General features: G+C 38.1%; 1 protein-coding gene across 3 annotated transcripts in view; it reads right to left on the minus strand.

Moving 5' to 3' along the window:
* The window catches only part of SLC25A21 (solute carrier family 25 member 21), a 507,140-nt gene that overhangs the window by 138,262 nt on the left and 348,376 nt on the right, over positions 1-20,502 (minus strand). For all 3 annotated transcript variants that reach the window (XM_077937769.1, XM_077937768.1, NM_001265644.1), the window contains 1 exon segment: positions 5,305-5,388. In XM_077937769.1, the coding sequence (XP_077793895.1) occupies positions 5,305-5,388 (84 nt within the window).

The raw sequence follows: 20,502 nt of genomic DNA on the forward strand, positions 1-20,502 counted from the left end.
TTACACTGACATAATGTATAGTCCCCTCACCCACCTGTGAACATTTCAATCACTCTTTTTAAAGGAATGACAAGTACAAAAGAGATAGGCCAACTTTCATAAGATGCTCTGAGGTAAAGGGAAGTGAGGCATGATGCATGGACACATGGCAAATACCATGATACCAGCCACTGTTTGCCAGGTGAGTTTACAAAACCAACCCTATTGGTTTTAAAGGCAGCTAATTAACTAGGCTGTATCTTTATGTCTTCTGGGCTCACTCTACTACAGTAGATGGACCTATTAGTTTATTTCTGTCAAACCAGAGACAGATGAAAAGTTGTGGTGATGATGAAGGTACTCGCAACAGTGATATTTCTTCACTGCCTTCATTTTCTATGAGTTCTCTCTTCTATGTTATAGAAAACAGCCTCTTTTGTGAAAATTAGCTAAGTGTGAGGATTCCCTATAATAGAAATCCTTACCTGGAATTTGGAATGCCTCTCTTTTTAAGCTTTAACCTCACTTCTGTAAAGCTGTGTTAAAAAACCATGTCTTTCATAAGACATGGTTTTTATTAAAAAGTACAATGTATCTATGCTTTTTAAGAAGAAAAAGAATGTTAGAAACAGTAACGGGATTTGGACTCATGTCTGTTGAAAGCAAGTGAATTCTGAGCAGAGAGGTGAGGAATTGCATCTCTAAGAATAGTGGAGAGAACTGTTTCATTTTCTTAACGTTGGGGAAATGGGAGATTTGTGAAGATTTTAAGTGTATTAACAGACTTTAATTAATTAATTAATTTTGAGACGGAGTCTCGCTTTGTTGCCCAGGCTGGAATGCAGTGGTGCGATCTCGGCTCACTGCAAGCTCCACCTCCTGGGTTCACACCATTCTCCTGCCTCAGCCTCCCCAGTAGCTGGGACTACAGGCGCCCACCACCATGCCCGGCTAATTTTTTTGTATTTTTTTAGGCTGGGCACGGTGCTTACGCCTGTAATCCCAGCATTTTGGGAGGCCGAGGTGGGTGGATCACGAGGTCAGGAGATAGAGACCATCCTGGCTAACACAATCAATCCCCGTCTCCACTAAAAATACAGACTTTAATGTTTTTAAATAAAAGAAAAGGATGAGCTCTCAAAACCTTTAACTTGGAGGAGATAGGAAAAACCAGGAGAGGTGAATTCTCCTAATTATGTCAACAGTCAAAATTGACTAGTGCTATCTTCCCTGCAGGCCACAGGCCAAACTGGCCTCTATGCACCTGAGTAGGAATGACAACATCTTTGAAAACGGAGTAGCTCTCAAAGAAAGTCAAAAGGAACTTCTTTGACTAGGGAAAAAAATTAACACAGTATGTGTTAAAAGGCTTTTGTCTTCTTTTCTTCTCTTTCGTTTCTTTTTTGTTTTGCTTTTTTCTTTCGTTTAACCCAAGGCTATGAAATGCTCTTGCTCTGTGTAAAAATTAACAGGGAGCTTTTTATTTTGTGTTTTTACAATATTTCCATCTCTAAGACTAGAGCTCTCTGGCTTTTGGCTAACAGCATGTCCAGATTTAAAGGCATCACAGGAAGAATGTCAATTTGCTCTAGAAGCAATTATACATACAGGATAGAAAAAGCCCAATTCCACTATGTAAGGACCACACATACTGTATGTTTGTTATATTATTTGATATCAAAGCAGAAGCAGAATCATCAAATTCTTCCCAAAACACACATGAATTGAAGATCTTGGCTAAGGAACTGCCACATCCAATTCAGGAATATCTGTTACAGCTCACAGATCTCAGTAATGCTGACATTACTGTTTTGCAGGAAAGGGATACTTTCATTGGCTACATAATGCACTATGATTTTCTTAACTCTCTTGTCATAATATAAAGGTTTATATTATCAACATAGGGCATTTAGATACCACATCACTAGAGTAATAGCTAGAAGAACTTGTTGACTTTTGTCACTAGGTGACCTCAAAATATTTAATCAAACATCAAGATGATTATCATAACTTCAGAGAGGTTAGTCTATCTTCTATAGACTAAGATAACTCTTCAGTTATCATCTCTGTTTCATTTCGCATCGTTATGATGTTGGTGTGATGACTTCCATTCATTTTTAGCATACTTACTGAGTGTCTCTACTCAGTGCCAAACACAAGTGTAAGGAATACAGAGCTAATCGGGACATGACCCTTAGGAAATATATTCTTGGGGTGGGAAAAGGGAGATAGAAAATGAGCTTCATAAACCAGGATGTTGTATGCGATATTTTATATAGCATATGTAAAGAAAAGAGTGGGGAAATAATTCAGCATATGATAGAGAAAAGAGGGTCAGGGAAGGTGAAATGTGAAGTCACTTTTAAATGGAAAGGGATAGTTTCTAGGGGAGGTTTGGGGATTGGGTCCTTCAGGAATAGGGAAGAGCATGGAAAAACCCTGAGAATATGAGAGACCAGAGTGCTGCAAACTGTCTGCTATTCCTAGAGCAGATCTGAGTATGAAGAAGGACCATGCCACGAAAGCTCTGCATACTATGACAAGAAGTTTGAACTTCATACCATGAGGTATATTTTTATATATTTCCCAAATACTCTGAAGATAAAATAATTAAAACAGTATGATGCTGATATAGCTATAGATAGATGAATGAATGAAACAGAATAGGAAATGGAGAATCAAAATGGAAAATTAGAGGGTATATGTGTAGAAGTTTAATATGTGAAAAAGGCAGCATTGGCTGGGTGTGGTGGTTCACACCTGTAATCCTAGCACTTTGGGAGGCCGAGACAGGTGGATCACTTGAAGTCAGGAGTTTGAGATCAGCCTGGCCAACATGGTGAGGCCCTGTCTCTACTAAAAATACAATAATTAGCTGGGCGTGGTGGCGGGCACCTGTAATCCCAGCTACTTGGGAGGCTAACGCAGGAGAATTACTTGAACCCAGGAGGCGGAGGTTGCAGTGAGCCGAGATTGTGTCACTGCGCTGCAGCCTGTGCAATAGAGTAAGAGTTCATCTCAAAAAAAAAAAAAGAAAAAAAAAAAACCCAAAAACAAAACAAAACAAAAAAAGGCAGCATTTCCAATTAGTGAGTAAAGGATAGATTTTTTTCAGCAGGTGGTGTTTGGACAATTGACTGACCATTTCAAAATGAAATTTAATTTCTGTATACCACACTGCACATTAAAAATTATCAGCTGGATTAAAAATTGTAATGTAAAAAACTACCAGAAGAAAATATTTATAATCTTGGGGCTAGAGAATTTTTTTTAATGCGACATCATTAGACATCAGGATGGAAAAGATAGATAATATAAAATTACAATCTTTAAAAATCACAAACTTCTGAAAGGTATAAGACACTATAGGTAAGACAAATGACAAGTTGGAAAAATTGTTTACAGTCTACATAATAGTCAAATGATTAGTATCTATAATACATAATAAGCACCTACAAATCAATTTTTTAAAAAATCTAATCTAAGAGAAATGGATAAAGGACACAAAATAGGCAATTCGCAAAAGAAATGATGCCTAATGATATGAAAGTATGCTCAATCCCTACAACATTCAAAGGAATGCACTTAGGACAGTTCTATTTTTCATTGGTCAGATGGTAAACGGGAGATACATATCAGTGACAGATATACCAAATAATGATTTATAATGTGTTTGAGAGTGTGTGAAGAAATAAGAAGTTTCAAATCTTAAGGGTATAAAATCAGTACATACTTTTTGGAAGGTAATTTGTCAACATCTCTCATATAAAACATGCATATCATTTGATCCTGCAAGTCCACAGCTAACAATGTACTTTATTGTACTAATATATTAAAACTATAAAAATATGTAAAAGTTATATAAATATATATGTCAATATATCAAAATATACTATATATTAAAATATATAAATAGATACAAATGCGCAAAGATAGTATGAAAATATTTATTGCACTATTGTTTATAATAGCAAGAATTTGGAAGCAACCTAAAGGTCTACCATAGAGATTAATAAATTGCAACATATAGATAAAATAAATTACTATGTTGTTAAAGAGAATATACTGGCATGGAAAGATATCCATAATACAAGTTTAACTGAAATAAATGATTAGCAGAATAGTATTTATAGTGTAACCTGGCAAGACAAGTAGTGATCTACAGCAGTTAAGAGCATGGGTTTTAGGGTCAAGCAGACCTAGATTTGATTCCCAGCTCCACTACTCACCAGAAATGTGAAACTTACTAACTTCTCTGAGTCTTCTTTATCTGTCCAATTGGAATGGAACCCAACAGAACCTACATAATACAGTTGTAAGAAGATTCCCTACTACATAATGAAGCTAAATATATACTAGTTATTATTATTCCTGTTACATATTTGAAAGATTATTTTTTCAACAATTTTCTTATAAAAACAACTTCCAAAAGCAAATACAATATTCTTTGAAAAATTATACTGGATAGTTTAAATTTTTTTTTTTATTATACTTCAAATTCTAGGATACATGTGAGGAACGTGCAGGTTTGTAACATAGGTAGACACATGCCATGGTGGTTTACTGCACCCTCCAACCAGTCATCTACATTAGGTATTTCTCCTAATGCTATCCCTCCCCTAGTCCCTCACTTCCAATAGACATGTGCACACATATGTTTATTGGATACAGTTTTTAACTGAATCTAACACATTGAAGATAATTTTAGCCTATATAAACAAATATTCTATTTATTTGATCATTTAATAGATCAGATAATTAATTGGATGCATCGATTTTTTTTTTTTTTAAGACAGTCTTGCTGTCGCCCAGGCTATAGTGCAGTGGCGCAATCCTAACTCACTGCAACCTGCACCTCTCGGGCTCAAGCAATCCTCCCACCTAAGCCTCCCAAGTAGCTGGAACTACAGGTGTGAGCCACTGCTTCCAGCCTTGATGCATCAATTTTTGATACAGATCTGTTTTATTTGCATATTCATAAACTAGAGTGTGAATGCAGAATGAATTTGGACATTATATTACAGTACCAAAATAAAGAACTATTGAGTTTAGAGAGCCCCAGTTATAGAAACTTTAAACAACCCTAGTGGCATAAATTAAAAATTGTCCTCTAGTCATTAAACTACTTATTAATATCTTTTTGTGGTAGTTTCCATTATATAAACATTCAGTTTTCAATCACGTTATCAGGAAAAACATAACAAAGTAGAAAGTTACCCTTTTAAGTATTTTGCCCCTAGTAAGACTAGGAAAATAAACCATTCAAAATGAGAAAACATGTTAAGTAAAAACATATTAAAATGGCTATATGAAGAATATACATACCCTTCCATTTGGAAAATCATTTGAAAGCTGTCTACCAAGCTTTTGTAACTGTTTGGATCAGTTGCACATCTCTGAATCTGAAACCTAGAAGGAAAATCAAACCAAAAACTCTAAGTTAAAGATTTTGCCAAATGGCTTTTCTCATTTTTTAAAGTCTTAGAAACAGCTTTTCAGATTAATCTAGAACATTCTGCTTTGGTATGGATTTTATTCATTTATTAGCATTACATAATCTTCACCTTATTTTCATAGCCTTTAAAATTACATTTCTCTGTAATTTAATGAAATCTACAGAAAAAATGTATTTTTTTAAATTTTTTTTATTATTATACTTTAAGTTCTAGGGTACATGTGCATAACGTGCAGGTTTGTTACATATATATACTTGTGCCATGTTGGTGTGCTGCATCCATCAACTCGTCAGCACCCATCAACTCATCATTTACATCAGGTATAACTCCCAGTGCAATCCCTCCCCCACCCTCCCAATAATAGGCCCTGGTGTGTGATGTTCCCCCTCCCGAGTCCAAGTGATCACATTGTTCAGTTCCCACCTATGAGTGAGAACATGCAGTGTTTGGTTTTCTGTTCTTGCGATAGTTTGCTGAGAATGATGGTTTCCAGCTGCATCCAATGTCCCTACAAAGGACACAAACTCATCCTTTTTTATCGCTGCATAGTATTCCATGGTGTATATGTGCCACATTTTCTTAATCCAGTCTGTCACTGATGGACATTTGGGTTGATTCCAAGTCTTTGCTATTGTGAATAGTGCTGCAATAAACATACGTGTGCATGTGTCTTTATAGCAGCATGATTTATAATCCCTTGGGTATATACCCAGTAATGGGATGGCTGGGTCATATGGTACTTCTAGTTCTAGATCCTTGAGGAATCGCCACACTGCTTTCCACAATGGTTGAACTAGTTTACAGTCCCACCAACAGTGTAAAAGTGTTCCTATTTCTCCACATCCTCTCCAGCACCTGTCGTTTCCTGACTTTTTAATGATTGCCATTCTAACTGGTGTGACATGGTATCTCATTGTGGTTTTGATTTGCATTTCTCTGATGGCCAGTGATGACGAGCATTTTTTCATGTGTCTGTTGGCTGTGTGCATGTCTTCTTTTGAGAAATGTCTGTTCATATCCTTTGCCCACTTTTTGATGGGGTTGTTTGTTTTTTTCTTGTAAATTTGTTTGAGTTCTTTGTAGGTTCTGGATATTAGCCCTTTGTCAGATGAGTAGATTGCAAAAATTTTCTCCCATTCTGTAGGTTGCCTGTTCACTCTGATGGTAGTTTCTTTTGCTGTGTAGAAGCTCTTTAGTTTAATTATATCCCATTTGTCAATTTTGGCTTTTGTTGCCATTGCTTTTGGTGTTTTAGACATGAAGTCCTTGCCCATGCCTATGTCCTGAATGGTATTACCTAGGTTTTCTTCTAGGGTTTTTATGGTATTAGGTCTAACATTTAAGTCTCTAATCCATCTTGAATTAATTTTCATATAAGGAGTAAGGAAAGGATCCAGTTTCAGCTTTCTACTTATGGCTAGCCAATTTTCCCAGCACCATTTATTAAATAGGGAATCCTTTCCCCATTTCTTGTTTTTCTCAGGTTTGTCAAAGATCAGATGGCTGTAGATGTGTGGTATTATTTCTGAGGACTCTGTTCCATTGGTCTATATCTCTGTTTTGGTACCAGTACTATGCTGTTTTGGTTACTGTAGCCTTGTAGTATAGTTTGAAGTCAGGTAGCATGATGCCTCCAGCTTTGTTCTTTTGACTTACGATTGTCTTGGCAATGCAGGGTCTTTTTTGGTTCCATATGAACTTTAAAGCAGTTTTTTCCAATTCTGTGAAGAAAGTCATTGGTAGCTTGATGGGGATGGCATTGAATCTATAAATTACCTTGGGCAGTATGGCCATTTTCAGGATATTGATTCTTCCTATCCATGAGCATGGTATGTTCTTCCATTTGTTTGTGTCCTCTTTTATTTCACTGAGCAGTGGTTTGTAGTTCTCCTTGAAGAGCATTCTTATACACCAGTAACAGACAGAGAGCCAAATCATGAATGAACTTCCATTCACAATTGCTTCAAAGACAATAAAATACCTAGGAATCCAACTTACAAGGGATGTAAAGGAAAAAATGTATTTACATCTATTTGTCAGCCAGGCAGATTTGCCCTGAGGCATTTAAGCTTTTTCCTTTTGTGAAAAGCATACACAAATATTATAGATGTTTTAATGTAGAATTCAGAATTCTGAGTATACATATGAAACAATAGTGCTATTTCCTATCTTAATAAGTGTTCCTTGATGGCAATTTAGCACAAAGGTTAAAAATACAGAGTAGCCTGTCTAATATTCAGAATCTACAAGGAACTAAAACAAATTTACAAGAAAATACCAAACAACCCCATCAAAAAGTAGGCAAAGGATATGAACAGATACTTCTCAAAAGAAGACACTTATGCGGCCAACAAACATATGAAAAAATGCTCATCATCACTAGGCAATAGAGAAATGCAAATCAAAATCACAATGAGATACCATTTCACACTAGTTAGAATGGCAACTATTAAAAAGTCAGGAAACAACAGATGCTGGTGAGGATGTGGAGAAACAGGAACACTTTTACACTGTTGTGGGAGTGTAAATTAGTTCAACCATTGTGGAAGACAGTGTGGCAATTCCTCAAGGATCTAGAACTAGAAATACCATTTGACCCAGCCATCCCATTACCTGGTATATACCCAAATGATTAGAAATCCTTCTACTATAAAGACACATGCACATGTATGTTTATTGCAGCACTATTTACAATAGCAAAGACTTGGAACCAACCCAAATACCCATCAATGATAGACTGGATAAAGAAAATGTGGCACATATACACCATGGACTACTATGCAGCAACAAAAAAGAGTAAGTTCATGTCCTTTGCAAGGACATGGATGAAGCTGGAAGCCATCATTCTCAGCAAACTAACACAGGAACAGAAAACCAAATACAGCATGTTCTCACTCATAAGTGGGAATTGAACAGTGAGAACACATGGACACAGGGAGGAAAACATCACACACTGGGGCCTGTCGGGGGCCGTGGGGCAAGAGGAGGGAGAGCATTAGGACAACACCTAATGAATGTGGGGCTTAAAACCTGTAAGACGGGTTGATAGGTGCGGCAAACCACCATGGTGCACGTATACCTATGCAACAAATCTGCACATTCTGCACAGGTATCCCAGAACTTAATATTAAAAAAAAAAAAAATTACAGAGTAGCTAATAGGGCCTAACTTTGATCCTGATTGTAAATTTGGAATTCATTCTGGCAGGCAGGAGTCTGCATTTGAAGCAAGAGTTAGGGTTGTATATTGGGATTGTATTACTCTACAGTTTACTATCACTACTCCATGATGGAACAAGATTGATCATTCTGGGTAGTTCAGGCTACCTGGATCTTCAGAGAAGCATAGTGCCCTGCATATAATTAGAGCTCAATAAACATGTGCCCCATTTTTGAAAGTTAAATTCTTTTTTCTTCTTTTTGCATATGATCATGCATCTCTGAACTCTTAGCCCTCCAAATGTGGAAGTTTCCAGTACAAGGGTTTTATCTTTGTGTTTTGTATTTGCTCTGGAGTTTGTTTCTTAAGAGGTTTATAACAAGTACTCTCATTTCTCCCATACCTGAGTTCTCTATACTTTGGGTTCTTTAGCCTGCCTATTCCTTGTGCTTTACTTTATTGTTCCTGTTGTAAGTTAGGGCTCTTGTTCCTTCTGTGGGAGGGAATTCCCTCCACAATTTTACCTGCTTTTGAAAAAGAACTTTTCAAAAATACTTCTGATGTTATTTAGTTCAAAATGCTTTTCTTAGATTGTTGGCTTGATGATATGAACGCAACGTCTACTTCTAGGAATAATATATTTTATAGGTTCTAGGCCTCACAGAATTATGCTGCAAACTGACACATATCAGACAGAAGAATGAATGTACTGCTTTGACTGAAGTAGTTGGGCATATGGCCAGAGTGAGTGTGGTATAATACTGAAAAGCAAAGCAAGGCTGGAATTACATTTGGTTTTGTAAAGTGAAAAGTTGCTACATGTGTTTGTGAAGAAGTACTGAAGAGTACTGTGAAGAAGTTTGTGAACAGTACTGTTCAGAGATGTGGGAGTTCAGTCTTCCAGCAGAGTTCTTTGCAATACAAATCTCTAAATGAGTACCTATTGACCAATTGGATGGATTAGAATGGGAGTATGGCAGAGAGAACAATCAGGAAGGAGATACGATAGTCTGGGTGAGAAATAATGGTGCTAGAATAGAAATAAAGGCAACAGGAATATAATGAAAGGGGCAAGCTTGTTGGGTAGTCCTTTTTCTCCATAATTTTTTAAAATGACACATTTAACATATTCTCCTCTTTTTTTTTTTTTTTTGACAGGGTCTTGCTCTGTACCCAGGGTGGAGTGCAGTGGTGCGATCACAGCTCATTGCATCTTCGAACTCCTAAGCTCAAGCCCAAGGGATCTTCCCACTTCAGCCTCCTGAGCTGGGACTACAGGCATGCACCATCATGACTAGCTAATTTAAAAAAATTTTTTTGTAGAGGTGGCGTCTTCCCTTCTTGCCCAAGCTGGTATGGAACTTCTGGGCTCAAGCAATCCTCCCACCTCGGTCTCCCAAAGTGCTGGGATTGCACGCATGAGCCACTACCCCTAGACAACAAATTACTTTGAAACATACAGAGCAATTTCCAAAGTATGACTTTTGTTCAGTTCAAATAAGAATCTTCATTTCTGTATTTGCATATTTGTAACCTATATTCATTGTTGAGTATAAAATCCTTTCTTACATCTAGTGGGAAAAACCAAGACTCTAACTATTTTTTAAAAAAATTATTCAAAATAGTTTTATATATTATGAAAGTATTAGATAAGCATAGATGCTTTTCATAATATCTGTAATAAGCTTTAATTAAGTTCATTTATCTCAGTAAATTCCTTTCTAGATGTATTTTCCCAAATTACGAATTATTTTCTTAATGTGTGCCATATGATTTAAGATGCTACAGGTTTTAAAAAACCCAGGGTATTACCTTCAACCTCAAGACGCACAAGAAAGAAATATGAAGAAAAAAGATAACGATATAAGAGGAAATATGCAAAACGTGAAGTAGCATCGGCACCGGGTTGTCCAGGTGTTCACAAGGGGAGCAATTACCGCTCTCTGCAGAGGGTCAGCAAGGGTTTCAGGAAAGAGAAGGATTTGAGCTGACTCCTCATGGGAGTCAGAGAGTAAATCAGGAGGAAGCATTCCAGGTGGGGAGATGACAGGAACAATAGCCAGTAAGGGAAAGCTGTCCCCTTTCTAACGGGGAAGCGAACACCACAGCCACCAACCCCGCGTTTCCTTCGGGAAAATGTCACAGTACTCTGCTTGCTGCATGCACTTGTTTGCTCAGGGTGCATGGAGACCTGAAGTGGTTTGGTAGAAGGTATATAGGAGCTAAAGTCAAAGCCCAGTATAAAGCACTTGACCTTTTCTGCTGCTCAGGTCAGCACTTCAGCTACCTCAGGATGGCCATTGCACAATTGCACGGCCCTGGTTCCAGATGGGTCTGTGAACAAGTCAGCAGATGGGCCAGGCAAGCGTGTCCTATGTCTAGACATTCAACCTTAGCCTTTCCTTCCCTTCTGTGGTTAGAGATCTCAGCTTTGCCTATGATATCTGCATGCCCAGGTAATTCCCAGGTGGGTTTTCTGACAGCTTGTGCAAACGTGAATACAGAGTATGATGATTTCACAAGTCTAGGCACTTCACTCACTAGTTGCAATTTCTTTTTCTCTTTGCAGAACCAAATAGATCATATTTCCTATCTATCATTCATTCAGTTAATAAGAGTTCTTGAACACACTCTTCTATTTGGGGGCTTATAAAGAAATAAGACAAAGCCTGCCTTGTAGAAGCTTTCAGTAAGGTGAAGGAGATGTGCAAACAGATGATCACCATAAACAAAACCTATTGTTTAGAAATAGAGTTTCAGAGTATCAGATGTTTAGAAATAGTGTTTCAGAGCATCAGATGCTAGCACCACTCTTATTGGGGATGATCGGCTATTTATGGGTGGGAAATAGTACTTAGCAGAGACAATGGAAGGGAAAGGGAGAGGGGAAATAAAGAAAGACTACCTTTGGGCTACATATCTGCAATTAAACTTTACCCACAGATTTTCGAACAGGCAACAAGAAAGGGCAGTCCATGAAATCCTTGAGGAGTGCTTCATTTAGGAGCTGACTGTCTGATGAGTGACGCTGAGTTAATTACAACCAGGAGCGGCAACATCAAAATAACATTACGGGAGCACAGTCCATAAACCGTGCTGCATGAGCAATGCAAAAGGATGGGCAGGCATGGTAACTACTAATGCCCCAGTAAAGCCTCCCTTCCATTCTTAGCTATGCTAAAGCAGCGAGAGGCCCCATTACACAGGCTAAGGTAAGAACAGTTGTCTCTTCTACTGTACCTCTCACATACATCATATCTACGCTTTGCAGAGAAAGCACTTGCAGTATTTGGTTGCAGTATTTTGTTCCATTACACATGACTTATTCTGATCACAGAGTTATCAACTCTTCTCAGGAATCTGTTTCAAGTTGATATAATTACAGTGCATTTTGGTCAATCATGTAAAACAGCAATTTCCTTCTTCCTCTGCTCTACATTTCAGCAACTTAAAAGGTTTCTCTCTTGGATTGAAGCTTTACATCAGCATGTTCCAAGCTGCATTTTCTGCTAACAAATTCTCTCTATACTCAGGGAGACAATTTTCCAGTTACGTAATACAAACCCTTGTAAAATTACAAAGGCAAAGCCACACCACTCTTGATTGCATTTAGAAGAAAGGGTTGGACTTCTCCATTGTCCTAATAAAAGCAGCTTAAATACATATGGAATATACATCTGAGTAACTTCTTTTATTAGAATGGAAACTTGCTGCCACACTGACAGAGTGGACAATGATGTAACACTTGGGACATATTTGGTGCCTAACATCCGATCAGAATCACACACAAGAGACAGGAGTGTGGCTCAAACCCTAGGCTACATTGCAAAGGAGCCAGATACCTATCTGTGGCTGTTCTCATAGCCAAAGGACTGCACACACTTAACCAATGGGAGGAAACAGGCCCTGTCATTTACCAGCCACAATACTGAGTGAGTTACTGTGGTAACCACCAGGGTAAGGAAGGGCTTCTCAATGTTCCCAAACAAATGTACGAGCATATTTTTTAAAGACAAAAAATGTTTGCACTAATTGAAGCACTTTTTTCTAAATTAGCTGAGAATCATGACTGCAGCATTTTGCACTGTCTTCATTGTGTGCTCAGTGATATTCTATTTTAAACTAGTCTGTGACTCAGTCTCAGCATAGATATACCACTTCCGCTTGTTTGAGTACTTCTGAAGATATGGCCAAAAGAAAGATATGTCTGTAAGAAATAAAATGGCTTGGCTGCCTTAAAAGTCTCACGCCTGTAATCCCAGCACTCTGGGAGGCTGAGGTGGGCAGGTCATGAGGTCAGGAGATCGAGACTATCCTGGCTAACATGGTGAAACCTTATCTCTACTAAAAAATACAAAAAAAAAAAAAATTAGCTGGGCGTGATGGCGGGTGCCTGTAGTCCCAGCTACATGGGAGGCTGAGGCAGAAGAATGATGTGAAGCCAGGAGGCGGAGCTTGCAGTGAGCCAAGTTCACGCCACTGCACTCCAGCATGGGGGACAGAGCGAGACTCTGACTCAAAAAATAAAAATAAAAATAAATAAAAATAAAATAAAATGGCTTTGCTGCCTTAAAAGTCTCAAGATAAGGTGTTTGAAAATTCTAAAATCTCAAATTAATGCAGTGCCTTTATTTCCAAAGTAATTTTATATCTATCATCTTCTTAATGAATACTGAACGTTCTGGTGAGTGGAGGCTTTAGAAATATATTTGTACACTATGCATTATATATGCATATATATGTACATATACTATATATGCATATATACTGTATATATCCATATATAACTTATATATTATACATTTGGTGCAAAAGTCATCGTGGTTTTGGCCATTACTTTCAATGGTGCCTAACACTCAATCTTTTATGGCCAAAACCGCGATGACTTTTGCACCAACCTAATATAACTTATATAGTCCTATCTTTATATGAATATGCAGTAATTGAATTGCAAAGGGTTGGACTGGGGTAGATGACAGGATTTGTCCTGAGGCTACATTTGCATAGCACACACTCTGCTGCTTTTTAGTTAGATCATATGATTATTTCGGGTGCTTTGGGAGAGGGAACTGATGGAGACTGGCAGTGGGAAGCCATTCCAAGCCACCCCTTTGGCACTGCCACCAATCCCTAAGCAAATCAGTGAGATAGGTAAAGAGCATTTCTGGTGTCACCCCTGGATCACTTCTTAGTTCAGTAGCATTCCTGTGCTCTCTTCTGCCTTCTCCCATTCAGCTCTGCTTTTGGAAACACATTCACATCCATCATTCATCCTTATTGTGACTTCTACTTTAATGTGCCATCCGTCAAAATGTGTCCTCTCTTATAGGGATTTCAGCAATCAAAAAGGAGATCAGAAGGTTTGTTTTTGTTTAGGATGAAAATGCAGCGGATCCTTACCACCAAAGCCAGTCTTAAGTGCCACTTTTCCCCCTTCACTGGCAATTTATGCCACAATACACTAGGCTACATAAAAATTCCACTTTTGTGTCAAAGGAGGTGAAGCACTTTGAGGAACCGAGACACAGACTGGGAGCCACTGGTTGCAATTCCAGTGCTGCCACTGACTCACAGTGTAAACTGGTGAGACTTGTAATTTAATCCCTCTGCCTTTTTCCTCAGCAATAAAATGGGACAATTTGATTTGAGGGAGAGCAGCACACAAAATAAAAATAATAAAAATTAATATTTGAGTTTGTTAGCCATAAGGGAGAACAGACCTTGCCTTTTGTATTCTAAAGGCCCCAAATTCCATCCTTTCTAGAGGTGGGAGACTGCTAGGAAAAGTTGTATACTGATGATAAGTGGTGATGAGCCTAATGAAACTCCCTGCAGAGATTTCTGTGAATGTGCCATGAACAAAGATTATTAGTAATTACCTGAATATTACACGTGTTCCTCAATAAACACTTAAGAAGCCCACTAATGAATCAGAGATTAACAGACTAAAGGTTTGCAATTACAGAACACATTAAAAGGATAACTGTAGGAAGATTAAATAAAGATTTTAATTCACTGTAATTAGCCTTTCTTACTGAAATTAGATGTTGCGCCTACAGAGTATGTTTGCTTTCTTATGAGTTGGTTGAGCATAGCCAAAGTCAGACCAAACATGCAAAGACATGTCTGAGGTTTTGAAATTTACATGTACACACCAACCTCACCAACTCTGGGCAAAGACCCGAGAAAGCACATCTTCAGAAGAATTCCCACCATGTATGTTTGTTTTCCATTTTCTGAAAAATCACCATCCAAGAGGAGAAATAGCATCTTTCCACAGGAGATAAGCACTGGGGCCTGTGCCTTTCTCATCCCTCCAGAAAGAGCACATCAGATGGTGGAAAGATGACACTGCTGGTTTTGAAGATAGTTTTTTTTTTTTTTTTTTTTAGCAAGTACTGGGCAGGGATGGGTGGGGGATGGTTTCCTTCTAATATTTCTCTATGTCCATAGCTTTACTCTTCCAAGTTGAAGTATCTTGTAATGTGAATGGTAGTTTTTAAAAAAATTTAGCTGCGGCGATTTTGTTTTAACTTCAGATTAAATATAACAATAATCCATACTGGCTGGGTGTGGTGGCTTGCGCCTGTAATCCCAGCACTTTGGGAGGCCGAGACAGGTGGATTACTTAAAGTCAGGAGTTTGAGACTAGCCTGGCCAACATGGGGAAACTCTCTCTCTACTAAAAATACAAAAATCAGCTGGGCATGGTGGCAGACACCTGTAATTCCAGCTACTCAAGAAGCTGAGGTAGGAGAATCATTTGAACTCAAGACGTGGAGGTTGCAGTGAGCAGAGATCATGCCATTGCACTCCAGCCTGGACAACAGAGCGAGATTCTGTCTCAAAAACAAAACAAAACAAAACAACAAACCAAACCAAAACAAAAATAATAATAATAACTACATAACATTGCCTTAGCACTGACTGAGATCAACAGGGCCTCTAATCATGTTCGAAGGTGTGGTTTATAGTTCCAGACATGAATTTTTGTCTCAGTATTTACTGAGCTCCCCATCTGTACAAGGAACAAGGTTAAGGGTTTGGAGGCCCCAAAGATGAATAACACCCAGGTCCTGCCCTCTAGGATAGAACAAACCAAGGTGGAGGACAGGAGATGTTAGTAATTAACTACACAACAAGGTAGAATATGCATGTTAAATAGAGATTCTAGGAACTTGGTTCACCTGCAATTTAAGCATTGCCTTTGCTTGTTGCTTTCACATTCTAGGCCTGGCATCAATTAACACTCCAGAATAAAGCTAACAAGTCCACCGAGGTCATGGAGTTTGGCTCTATCCAAGTAGTGATCACTGACTGAAGTTCAAAAGCAGTACTCAGACATATTTGGCTGCTTATCAAATTATTCTAAAAATCTAGGGAAAGATAGATACTTTTCCTGATTGTTGCTTAGTCATTTCCACAAGACACAGAAACCTATACCCGGTTAAAATTAAGATGTTCTTTGCCTGTTTAGAATCTGTATGTCTTTATTAGGTGTAGGTGGGCAGGGGTATGCATTGGCTTAACATTTATATACTGTAAAGGAGACCAATAAATGTCTCTATGTTATTATAAAACAGTTTATAATTTGAAAAAATATGTATCCTGGAGTGCTCAGTCAGCCTAGATAATTACTACAGATAAAGTAACAACATCTTGGCAAGGCCACAAAGGCATAGAAAATCCTCTGTGCTATGTAATTTTGAACATGTTTTTTAACAGAGCCTCAAAAATACTATCTCTCTGAAATATCAGATCAACCCTGATAGCCTGAACATACTTTAAGTAATTTCCTGTGATCCTAGACACATCTAATTGCAGTTCCTTTCACAAGCCAAGGAGATTTAAAGACTGATATTTTGTGACTGTACACTTTACAATTCACAGTCTTACAGTACACTTAAATATCCTATAAATAGTTTGTCATTTTGTCAACCACAGATTTCATTACAATAAACATTTACTTACACATCCTTCATGAGTATGGTGAAATAGATCTAGTTTTGTACATCTTTCACAATTACAAGACATACGGTATTTCTAGTATTTAGAGTCTATGAAAATTTGAGATTGCAAAATGAATTGTGATAAGAGAGTTTATTCCACCATCTGGCACAAGTTCTTCTACTTGTTTATATTACTTATGGGATAATAACTAACACACTGACAATATAATTCTAAAATTTATCTTAATGACAATATGCTAGTTAACAAGTCAGAGGCAAATGATCATTAGAGATTACAACCTAAATCTAATAATGTTAAACCACAAGTAATAAAATAGGCTAATTAACATAGCTGTATAATTAAAATGCTCCAAGCATAAACTGGTCTCCATTAAACAAAAGCTTGACTAGCATAACTTTCAATTATTTTGCTTTGTAAAATACATGTCACATCATAAAACTATGCTTAATATCAGATTATCGTGTGACCACTCTTTGAACATACATATGTATGTATGTATACACATATTTAAACTTCATATTTAATGCCAACAAATGACTTCAAATCCACATGCTCTTACTACATTGTCCCACCTGCACTGACCTAGGCTGGCCATTACAGTGGTTAATTACCATGAATCCAACTCATATTTGGGAAATCGGGGAAGGATGAATCAGACTGGAAATAGAACCCATTATCAAGGTAATGAGAACAGAGAGGATCACACCAATCTCAGCAATCAACTATTAAAATTACTATAGTCAAGACAAGTATCATAGTTTTCCTGCATTTTCCAAGTAATTACAGTTTTAAAAATTTGACCCCCCCAACACAAAAAAGTTACCTGTGCATCTTCTCTCTCCGATCCTCCCAAGCAACCCCCTTGAGTCCACAAGTTTTTCCTGTATTCACCAATAGCATCTACTGCCTAGTGAATAAGAAGCACAAAACACCATCCTTACCTGTTGAACCTTAGCTCATTGTTCAGAATGAGACTGAAGTTCTTGGTTTCTAGCTTCCATAACAGATTTCCAGAACAGGGAATTTGAATGTAGTTAAAACTGCCAGAACCTTCTCACTGGCCCTGGGAACTGAGCCACTCTACAGAAAGTATGCACTAGAGAACAGGAGCCAGGGGCCCAGTGAGGGAGTCTGTTGGAGAATATGGAGTCTCTGGAGACTTAATATACTATTCTATTTTATTTTAAGTGATCAAGTGTACCTACTGTATAGTTTATTTAGCACTGATAAGGATGCTTTTCAATAATATCAAAGAAAGAAAGACGAAAAGAATGTGGGTTGCTTGACATTCATAAGCATAATTGCTCATACTAGGAAAAAATTGGGGGAATGGAGATAATAAGCTTGGCTAATAAGGAAGAAAATATGCTTATTCTTATAATAGTGGAGGAAAATTTCAAGGGAGGTTTTTATTTTTACATCAAGATTGATCTCACATGTTACCAAGATTTGGATTGGTTGTTACTAGTTTTCAAATGAGGACACAATTTTCAAAAGCATTTCATGGATGGATTGAACCCCAAACTGACAAACAAATGGTAGTCATACTGCTTACTTTTATATCATTTTCAACGTTGAGAGCATTCTTACATATATAATCTATCCCAGTGTGTCCTCTAGCTTCACAGTTTCCTTATGTTTGTAGGATTAAGATCACTTAGAAAAGAAAAATGCCAGTTTGGAGCTAAAAGGGCACTGGGCTAGAGTAAGCAGTTGTCTGCTTCCAGTGGTACTGTACTAAAAATTTCATCTCTAGTTCAGTGAGTGACCAGTAAAAGTGCTTCTCTGAAGTCAAGCTTTTTCATTAGTAAAAAGAGAATCACTTAAATATCATCCAGCTGACAATGAAGTTTATCTCTGGAATCCAAAAAAAAGCAGCCCTCAATGAACTGTGCCGGGGAGAGCCAGCCAGGCTTCCAAGAAGCTGTGTCCATTTAATTTGATTCCTCACTGCCAGGGGTATAGACTGTGAATGGAGAGAGATCTCCCCTTCGGGGAGAAGAGATGGACATCTTTGTAGGAGGTTTTAGATGCAGGTCTGTTTGGAGAGCAAAAGACATCATGTGATCTCATGTGATCTCTTTTAGCCTTCTCCGCATAACTAACTGCATTGATACATTCTGGACAACAACAACAACAATAAAAGATCTGTCTATATTCATCTATTCCATGGGGCTTGCTTGTTTCCAAGTGTTTAAGTGCGTACTGAATGTCTGAGGAATATCATCAAGGCCAGTATAAACTAATGAGCTCTGTAGCTCTCTTTCTCTCTCTTTCATGATCTCTTCCTCTTTCTCTTAACTAAAAGCCTTTAATAATAAACATTCCATTATGTCATGAACTCACACTCAAAAGAGACCCAGTGGAGGAGTGTGGTTTCATCATTATCATCAAATTACATGTTAAAAACAGTCAAAAATCACTTAAAATACTGGCAACAGAAGAGATGCATGAATTAATCCGACCTAGTACCAGGCCCAACTTGTCCACAGAACTTGAACAAGAAAACTATGCTTCACTAATTAACAAATGTTTAATAAAAGACAACTAATATGTTTGGCAGTATTATAGGCAGGTGCTTTGCTGGGTTGCAACAACACTACAAGACAGTCCAAGTCATTTAATTTTGTAAAATGCTGACTTTAGCTAGCAGCTTTTACGCAAATATAACTTTGCATTTTAAAACATAATTACCTTTGGAAAGTAACTCTCTGTTCTACAAATTGAGATCTAGATAATTGGGTGTCATGGGAAACCTAGGTTTACTAAAATATTAAAAATTAAACATAATGTATGCTTTTAAAATGGGACCCAAGTTAGAAATCTACATGAATATCTAAAAATTAAATCTCCTTCTTTAAATTTCTGCTGGGGTGAATTGTCATATCTAATGAAACTCCCCTCGCTCTCATTCAACGAATCCTCCTGAAATTTAAGTGGGCAGATTCAAGTTAAACATTTGGAATTTCAGTCACTCCCAAGTAACACATTGAGTATAAAAGAGCAAAAAGTGTTCTCAAATAGTGGAATTTACAGATAATTCAAGCCAACAAACATTCATTGAGTGCCTACTCTGTACTGGGCACCTAAGTGTTAAACTCTGCTTTACTAAACTTCTCACAGAAGTTTGTATTACAATAAGACAAACACGTAGCATTCAAACATTAATAACAGGCAAGTCTTCCCAGGTTTGTCTTATTCTTGCTTGCCTCCTTGAATAGTATACAAGGAGCCCAATGTAGCATTTTCGGGGTCAGTGGGGACCTCTTGAATGGGAATTACCCTCCTGTTCTGTTATGCAGTGTTTTCCTCTAGCTTGGCAAGGCTTGGGCAGGCGAGTCCCTATGCTAATTGCGTCACATTGCTTTTCTGGTGGTTTTCCCTGTATAGTTTTGTGCTGTTTTCTCTCTTTTTGCTAGGCAGTGAGGTCTCATTTCTTGCACATCAGTGTGTTGGCCTCTAAGCCACTCTCCCTGCTCCAGGCGCCTCCTCCCACTCTTTCTCAGCCACATTCCTCCTATGTGCTTTAATTCACCACTCAAAATCAGCAGTGGACTAAGGACCAGAGAACCCAGCTTGATTATGGCTCTTGGTGAGGGCCTGAGGGGCCACACCATGAGTGAAGTCCAGGAACATTAGTGTCTGGCCTTTGCAACATCAGTGTGGGCTGTTCACAGATCTTTTTCTCATGTGTTCTGTTTCTCATTTCCACGTCAGAGAGTTGAGGTTCAAAGATAAGTCGCCTCTGGCTAAGTTTGAACATTCCCTGAGAATAGGCTGTCCTGGGGGGAGGAGGAGTCATACGGCCTCCATTTTCCTGTAGTGTTCTCTCCCATAGGCCCAGGTGGTCACTCTCAGGTACAGCCCCTCTTGCACCATCAATGGCCTGTGGCTATGTGCGCCTGTCCCTTCCGGATCCCTCTGCTCTAAGGGCTTA

This window comes from Macaca mulatta, chromosome 7 (genome assembly GCF_049350105.2).
Source record: "Macaca mulatta isolate MMU2019108-1 chromosome 7, T2T-MMU8v2.0, whole genome shotgun sequence".
Taxonomy (NCBI): domain Eukaryota; kingdom Metazoa; phylum Chordata; class Mammalia; order Primates; family Cercopithecidae; genus Macaca; species Macaca mulatta.